Genomic DNA, 8,460 nt, shown 5'->3' with positions numbered 1-8,460 from the left:
TGCAAGTTCTATGTCAGACCGTAAAAGTGTTCTAAATTTTGGTGACTGGCTCCAATTGTGAACAAATAAAACACTGTGAAACATGCAATATTTTTAACGTTTTGTGTTTATTTTATAATGTACCATACATGTTTGCATACATTGGTAATTGTAGCACGCTCCAGAAACCCTTCCAGGCAACATATTTACTACAAAACGCTTCACCATTTGATCATTTCTGACATCTTTGTCAGAATATAGCTTTAAAATATCTTCGTAAGGTAACCCTTTAAAGCGTTTAACAAGATAAAATAAGCAATGCTGTCCACAGGTTATTGCCAGGGGATGCTGCAGTTGAAGCGGTTGATACGTGTACTTCTTAGCTTGCAGTTCTAAAAACCTCACGATGCCAACGGGGAAGTCAGAGTCGTCTGGAGCTCTTCCGTAAGAGTCAAAAAATTCACCACTGCTGTGTGTTGGAAAGTAGAGCGCCAACCAGTGTTCACCAGGTAGAGTACGGGGGTGGGTATTTACAATTAAACCGAAAGGTCTCTTGGAGATTTTTCTCTTGGGTAACAAATCACTGGGGTATACGCCTAGAAAGAACGCATTTCCAGACAACACACGTAGTATCTGCATGGTATCCATCCTCACATATAATCAAACAATACATTCCTTGTGTGGCTTATTTCAATAAGATTTTCAAAGATTGCATAGAGTATCATGTTGACGGTATTGGGGAGAGGTACAGCAAATCTAATTTCTGCTCTGAGGTTTCCGTTCTTGATCAGGGAATAGTGCTCTGAGCAGCCTTGATCGGGGCTCAAATCAAAACAATATAAAGTATAGCCGTTGTTAAATTCCTCACGGTTGATTAGCACAGATCGATCTTTCATTGCTTTGCCAGACGTCTGTAACAATTGCATATATTCTCTCACAAAAAGGTTATGTTCATAATCAGGCTGCAGCGGTTTAGCAGGAATTTGTTCACCGTCACAATACAGGGCACAAAAGTTGACATTATAGTGCTGAAAATTGAAAGGATTTCTTTCATAATCACCACTAAATGCAGCGTTGTCCACGAAACCAATCACTAATTGTTTAGGTAACTGCCCTAGAAATAGGTTTTCCTGGTTACACACAAGACTGCCTGCAGGAATGCTGTAAACTTTCATACCAACACGATCAATAGGATATTTGGCGTTGGAGTTCAGCAGAGCCTCTGCATGTCCTAACCGTACACCAGGTGATACTTTTACACGCTTTACAAAGAGAGACGCTGCCAGGATCTGTACTTTGTAATTCTCATTACCATCCCTCATCAGGCAGAACTCATTTTTACTTCTTGAGAGTTTAATGTTCACATCCACACCGTTAATCAATAGTTTGTCTTGAAAAAACAGATCGCTATGCAAGGGCCCTAGCAGATCCCATTTACGACTGCCAGCTGTATGTCTGGCTCGTGCTCTGAAACCAGAGTTACCGGCGGCTGTCAGCAAGGTGTTCTCCATGAGCGTTGCATCATCCTTGTAAAAGCCACCCGCTGAAAACTGGGTCCCCAAAGCATCTCCGCTGTAGTTCAGAATAAGTTCAATAAGGCCTCTGTAAGCGTAGCAGTGGTGACTCTGTGTAATCACACGATCGCCTAATGTAACATCCACCTGATTGAACAGTGACGCTATGGGGTAGTTGACAAGACTCACTCTTGCTCCGTCATCGATATCCGTGCCGTCAGTCTTCACAACCTTGCAGCTCACATACAGCAGAGTATTGTTTAAATCCGTGTAATGATCGCCATGCCCCGTTATAAAAAATTCCAAAGGGGCATTGGGAGTCAGCGCTGATAAAGGGGGGATCTCGATGTATGTGCAGTTTTCAATGCTAGTTTGCGTAGGCGCCAATTGAAAAAGATCTAGCTCCGATTTGACACATTCCTCTGAAGCCTCGTGGATAAACGCCATTTTATCTTAGAAGATGTTCTGTTTGTCACCGCGCTTCCTTCCTTGTGTACGTTTCCTCTTTGTATGACGTGTTTTTTTAACAACCCGCCTCTTTTTAGGAGGCATGGGCGGGCCAACAGGCCGTTTCTTCCTGATCACTGCCATGCCAGATCCCCCCTGCCCACCCCCAATAACACGTGATACAAGCTGTCCTGACACGTCTCTGGCAATGTTATTAGCCGCCGCTTTTACGTGAGGTTTAATGATTTCTAGGCCTCTCCTCAGTAACGGCATTGCTTTTCGAAAAAGACCCCGGAACAGGCCCCCTATACCGGTACCATACATAACGGGGGATCCACGGAAACCGGGCAGCCCGTTTCCAGCCTGTGCCCTGTAATAGTCTACATATGCTTGAGGACTCCCGCACTTCTTTATCACGACCATCCTTCACTTTTCTGAGGCCTGAAATGAAGCTTAACAACGACCTTACCATGGTTAAAAGCTATGTTTTCATTCTGATCCGTTTTGATTTCTACAGTAATCGTATCAATATAATGTTTGTTGACGGTAACATAATGCGGCTGCTCGTAGGTCGTCGTGATTATTTCGTTGTCCTTACCCTGCACAGGTAAACAACGTAGTAACGGCACATAGAAGTCACCCACTATCTGCGGGCTTACAATATCTGTATAAATATACAGCGTGTTGAATCCTCCTGTAATGTCCGTGACAAAGTTGCTTTTTTTGGTACGTACATGTGGCTGTAATCCTAATATTTTTCCAAGGCCTTCAGTGACTAGGATGCTGTAGGGGCCCTCGCATTTAAGTCTGATTTTCCGTCCAATTGCATCATACTTCACGATTACTTCTGGGGGATCTTCGGCTTCTGTCATAACCTTGTTCATATTTTCTATTACTTTCTGGATGGTTGCATAGTGACCAGCTTTTAAAGGAAAATGCCATTTTTTTCTCTCATTAGCGATTTCAAAATATTCCTTTGCATTTAATGTATTCCAAGTGTGCGGATATTGTAACTCAACCAGTCCTACTTCCCATGATCCTGGAAGCTCCAACACTTTTGCTAGTCGAATAGTAAAATTGGAACTTTTGTTGTTGGGAAATGCTGCTGCTGATGCATTGCTGGGCAGTGTAATATAAAAACCAGCCATGTCAAAGGTGACACACTTTGGACTCCTTAACCCAACTGTTGAACTTCTCCGGCCACCCAGACCATTTAACTAGATATTCTCTTTGTTTTCCCCTCCCTCTTTTCCTGACTATTTTCTCGATTCTGTAGACACGTTCTTGTTCGCTAGGAATCTTTTGCAGCTCTTCTGGGTAAAAAGTTCCCTGTACGGGATCCTCCGCATAATCCATTAATCTATATACAACTCTTTCTCCCCTCTGAACCCGTTCTTTGACAATAAAAATTTCATCTGTAAAGGTTTGATGATATCCCTTTTCAAACCTACCCTTTAGTCTGGATATTCTAACGTGATCCCCCACCTTAAAGGTTTTTAACTTTCCGACTGCTTTAAAACTTTTTCCATATAGCCATAGCCACACGTCTTTTTCGTTAGATTGTTTCACCATGTTGGGGGCTGTCCTGATGCTGCGATGGTAAGAGCCATTGTATCCCTGCATGAGAGCCGGTAAAACATCCACATACCTATGAGTATTTTTAGCTGTAAAATGTCTCCAGAGTTTATTTTTCAGAGTTCGATTAAACCTCTCTATAACAGCCGCTTTAGTTTCACTATGTGTGACAAAATGGTGTATGCCATAACGCTCCAAAAGTGTCTTCAGAGGCTTATTTAGGAATTCTTTTCCAGCATCTGTCTGTAACTTTCTGGGGGCCCTTCCTGATTGGAAGATGGTCTGGAAGGCTTCGGACACCCCCCGTCCTGACTTATCAAGTAAACAGACAGCCCAGGCATATTTCGAAAGTACATCGATCACTGTTAAAATAAATTTCAAACCGTTGTTTTCAGAGTCAAATCCTGATAAATCCACAAGATCTGCCTGCCATTGACAGTCAATGCAAGAAACTATTGTTGCGTTCCTAGGAAAATTTATTCTTGCTGGCTTATGAAGAGTATATGTATCTTGTCCGGAAAGCCATGTCTTGACACGTTTCAAGGTTAGGTTTTTAATGCGTTTCCGTCCTGCCTTAAATAGTTGGTCTACACCTCCATAACTGCCTGTGCATTCGGGTGTATAATACAACTCCTTTAGAATATTTTCATACTTCATTCTGCACCATTCGCTCCTTACAATAAATACACTTTGCTCTTTAGCACAAGCATTTTATTTATAATTTACATATCATTTACCATTCTTCACTAGCAGAATAATAACCTTCATTACTAGTAGAGCTACAGTAATAGTCATCATCATCATCATCATCATCATCATCATCATCATCATCATCACTAAATTCTAATTCTGAAGCCACATCACAAATACAACCAACACGACCACATTCACATACTTTAGCAATGTTAACTACATTTGTAATGTCTTTATTTACAGCCTCTGGTAGACAAACGGGGTATTCGGTAAGCTTCAGAACCGCCTCATTAATACCATTATTAACATCCGCCGTAGGCACGTTGGTAATGTTCTTCGTAGGGCACTGACAATCACCTCTCTCCTCTGTAGATTCTTCCTCGCTTGAGATGCTTCTTAAAAAAACCAGACTCTTGTCATGTTTATATCCATGGGACATTTCTGATTAAATATAAAAAATAGATCATTACTAAATCTAACAGCAACTTTCTCCATTTATTATATAAAGTTGTCATCAATAGCGGTAGTAAAAAGTCAATTTAGTTTCATTTACCTAAGTGACCCTCTGCAGACTCTTCATCGGTTGATAAGTTTGACATTAAGGGGTTACTGCTGTTGTGACAATAACCCGGGACAGAACCTGGAAAATATATTAATTCATTACCTATCATGATGGTAACAGTGTTAGCCTGAATTACACATTTGAATATATATCCGATTTTTTACTTACTCAGGCCTGTTCCTTGGACCGGCGATAAAGAGCATCTCTTAGTCATTTCCCATCGTGACAGGTAAGACCTGGTGAGATCGTTCACGTCTTCACGTTCTATGGCGTCCCGTACATTACAGCATGATAGACGGCATCCAAACAAAATAGGCCTGAAGGCCTGTAAGTCTTCATCAAACATTGTACAACATATTTTGTGGCAGTCATTCAGAATAGGCCTTGCCTCGGGCCATGATGTAGAAGGGTCTACAACCTTTTTATTATTTCCTTCGTCTTGCCCCATATTATTAAACGAGGCCTAGGCTTTAAGTGGCTGAATTGTCGCCCTTCTGCAGAGGCCCTCTTTTATCAGTCTGTGAACCACAGGCCACGCCTGGGACATGTCAGAACATGTCATAAACAAGCTTGTCGCACGTGCCATCACGCTCATCGCCCTCCCGTTATCTAGCAACCATATACGCAGCGCATGACCGCGGGCCACCCCTCCCTGGGGCATGCCCCAACACGCCCTGGGGCCTCTTGTAACATACAGAGCCTGCGCATAACCTCATGTTTTTATTCTTTATTCTTTCTCTTAATTTTATTTTTCCAGCCTTCTAGCCCTACCCATTACCCAAACCTTTCGGAAATATATAAAAATAAAAACATTTTGCATACAAAAAGGGCTTTCTTTGCAAAAAATAGTAATTTTATTTTTACACCTCTGCAAAAGTAAAATCCTCTGAGAACAAAGAAAAGGAGGTGTTCAGCTTCCAAACTTTACAACTGCAAACAGGGCCCATGTCTGCTTTTTGATAATGCTTTTTACTTCTTGGTCTGTGTAAATATGTTTTTGTGGGGTTTGAAGCTCAGATATGCTTCTGCTTTTTGTAATAGAAGGCCTCGTGCTCGGCCTGTCAATCATTTTGATTCTGCCGATGGATAGCCTTTCAGGGAGGGTTAGCCTCTTCCATGTGCTTGGCCTGTCAATCATTTTGATTCTGCCAATGGGAAGCCTTTCAGGGCGGGTTAGCCTCTTCCATGTGCTTGGCCTGTCAATCATTTTGATTCTGCCAATGGGAAGCCTTTCAGGGCGGGTTAGCCTCTTCCATGTGCTCAGCCTGTCAATCATTTTCTTTCAGCCAATGGGAAGCGCCTCTGAATCAGAGAAACAACTTCATAGGCTGCTACTGTCAATCCCCGCCTCTGCAAATATGGACCAATGAGAAGAGCCTCATATGCATAATTAATGTGTCAAGCTGAAAGGGCTTCTGGGACAGACGTGTTTGCTGTTACAGCCGTTCCGGGTGAAAGGACCCCCGGGTCAGAGAGGGGGCGTGTGTGGTATTGTCACCACACTACCGGTGAGAAGGATTATGGGTCAGGTGGGGGTGGCTCACCATGACGTAAAAGTACTTCCGATAAAAAGGGCTTGTGGGTAAAGGGCCAGGGTTATGACGTTATAGTCCTCCAAGGTAAGGAGGGGCTGGGGGTGTTGTGACATCACAAAAGGGGAGGGGGTGTTGTGACATCACAAAAGGGGAGGGGGTGTTGTGACATCACAAAAGGGGTGGGGCTAAAAAAAGTAAATAAAACGTCACAAAGGGGTGGGGGTGTTGTGACATCACAAAAGGGGTGGGGCTAAAAAGTAAATAAAACGTCACAAAGGGGCGGGGCTAAACAGCCCTCCAAAAACGGTATGTACTTCTTACTACTCATGTTCAAAGTATTTCTGCTTTGCCAGTTTGATTTTGTGTACAATTTCTGCTTGCATAGTTAAATTCAGTTTATGTTTAGCCAAATTTAATTTTTGTTTTATTTCTTTATTATCGGGATATTTCTGCAACTGTAATTCATATGTTTTAAGTTCTTCCACTAGGTTGTTCCTTGTTTGTCTCTATTTTTTTTGGCTGCATACGCTATGGTAAGTCCTCTTATGTAGGCTTTTGTTGTGTCCCACAGACTCTGTAACGATGTCTGTTCTTTTGTATTTATTTGAAGGAATATTTTTTACTTCTTTCTCAATCATCGGTATATATTCTTTGTCCTTTATTATTCCTGTGTCCATCATCCATCTCTTTTGTTTTCTATACCCTTTCCACGTTATTTTTATGGGATTATGGTCGGCCCAAGTATTCGGTGTAATTTCAATCTCTTGTATTTCCTTCCTGAGATCTGGCATCATCCAGGCCATGTCGATCCTAGACCATGACTGATGTGGGCTCGAGTAGTATGTGTATTGTTTAACTTGTTTGTTTGCCTCCCTCCATACGTCGTATAGGTGTAATTCCTCGACCATGTCCTTGAATGTATCTGGTAAAGTTTTCTTTCTGGTTTTGCTTCTTTTGTTACTTCGATAGTCATCTTGTATGTTTGTGATTGCGTTAAAATCCCCGACAATGCAGATGTTTTCATACTCCAAATCTTTAATTGTGTCATGCAATTTCTTAAAAAAGTCGCTTTGATTTCCATTGGGTGCATATATGGATACTAGTAAGATTGTCTTCAATTCTGTTTGTATTTCTATTATTAAAATACGTCCTTCTGTATCTGTATATATTTGTTTCGTTTTTAGATGTTTTTTAACATATATTGCGACTCCTCTCTTAATCTGGTTGCCCCAGCTTGTAGTGGCTGTTTCAATGGCCGCCACCACCGGGTCAAAGAGCTGCCTCCGACCTTTCGGGGAAACTTGCCTGTTCCTCTTGGTCTTCCGAGGTGCCTCTCTCTCTCCCCTGTCCCTACAAGATGGATCCAGTCCAAAGACCCTCCGACAGCAGTTTGTCAGTTTGGGTTTTCGCGAAGCTCACAGAGCTTCGCTATTCCCCAACCAGTATCGCCGTGACGCTTCCGGTTTCTCCTCAACAATAAATCTCTTTGATGTGTCTGGATGCTGAAGGAGAGGCTGGCAGGCAAAAAGCTGCTTTAACTATTCGAATATTGTTTGGTGTATAGAAGTCCAAGCAAATTTAATTCTTTTCTTAGTCAGTTGGGTCAGTGGCTTGGCTTTATGAGCAAAACCGGGTATAAACGTCCTGTAGAAGTTAGCAAAGCCCAGGAAGAGTTGGACGTCTTTGGCTGTGTGAGGGGCATGCCAGACTAGTACAGCTTGGACCTTCTGAGGGTCCATCTGGATGCCTTTTGTGGAAATAGGGTAACCCAAGAAGTCTACTTGTTGCAGGTCAAAGGTGAAATTTTCTGGCTTGGCAAAGTGATGCTTATGTCTTAGTCTACAGAGAACTGTGTGCATGGGGTCTGTTTTGCTGAGCCTCATTCTCAGAGTAGACCAAAATGTCATTCAGATAGAGCACCACAAATTTATCTATGAGGTGTGAAAAAACTTGGTCCATAAGTCTGAAAAATACAGCCCCCATGTTAATGAGTCTGAAGGGGACCACTGTGTATTCAAATTTGCTGTATCTGGTGTCAAAGGCAGTTAAGTATTTGTGGTCCTCCTTGATCCTAATGAGGTTGTAAGCATTATGGAGGCCCAGTCTTATAAAAACTTGTGCTTTCTACAGTCTCTGTAAGAGGTGTGGAATTAAC

At 42.2% G+C, this 8,460-nt stretch overlaps 2 protein-coding genes across 2 annotated transcripts; both read right to left on the bottom strand.

Annotated features, from left to right (window-relative positions):
* Positions 1–629: 629 nt before the first annotated feature.
* Positions 630–1,940, bottom strand: LOC139317588 (uncharacterized protein F54H12.2-like). The gene has a single exon (XM_070944681.1). It carries the CDS (start codon positions 1,938–1,940, stop codon positions 630–632), a length of 1,311 nt encoding a protein of 436 aa, XP_070800782.1.
* Positions 1,941–7,843: 5,903 nt separating this feature from the next.
* On the bottom strand, positions 7,844–8,188 carry LOC139317587 (uncharacterized). The gene has a single exon (XM_070944680.1). The coding sequence runs from the start codon at positions 8,186–8,188 to the stop codon at positions 7,844–7,846; it is 345 nt and encodes a 114-aa protein (XP_070800781.1).
* Between the last annotated feature and the right edge of the window lie 272 nt (positions 8,189–8,460).

This window comes from Pituophis catenifer, unplaced genomic scaffold (genome assembly GCF_029215685.1).
Source record: "Pituophis catenifer annectens isolate HBS135680 unplaced genomic scaffold, rPitCat1.0.hap2 SCAF_5, whole genome shotgun sequence".
NCBI lineage: Eukaryota > Metazoa > Chordata > Lepidosauria > Squamata > Colubridae > Pituophis > Pituophis catenifer.
The sequence above is the reverse complement of the archived record's forward strand: the minus strand, read 5'-3'. Positions and strand labels throughout refer to the sequence as shown.

Bases quoted from the DNA above. Each gene is read 5' to 3' on its own strand.
- LOC139317588 (XM_070944681.1), bottom strand. From the start codon at position 1,940: ATGGCGTTTATCCACGAGGCTTCAGAGGAATGTGTCAAATCGGAGCTA.
- LOC139317587 (XM_070944680.1), bottom strand. From the start codon at position 8,188: ATGAGGCTCAGCAAAACAGACCCCATGCACACAGTTCTCTGTAGACTA.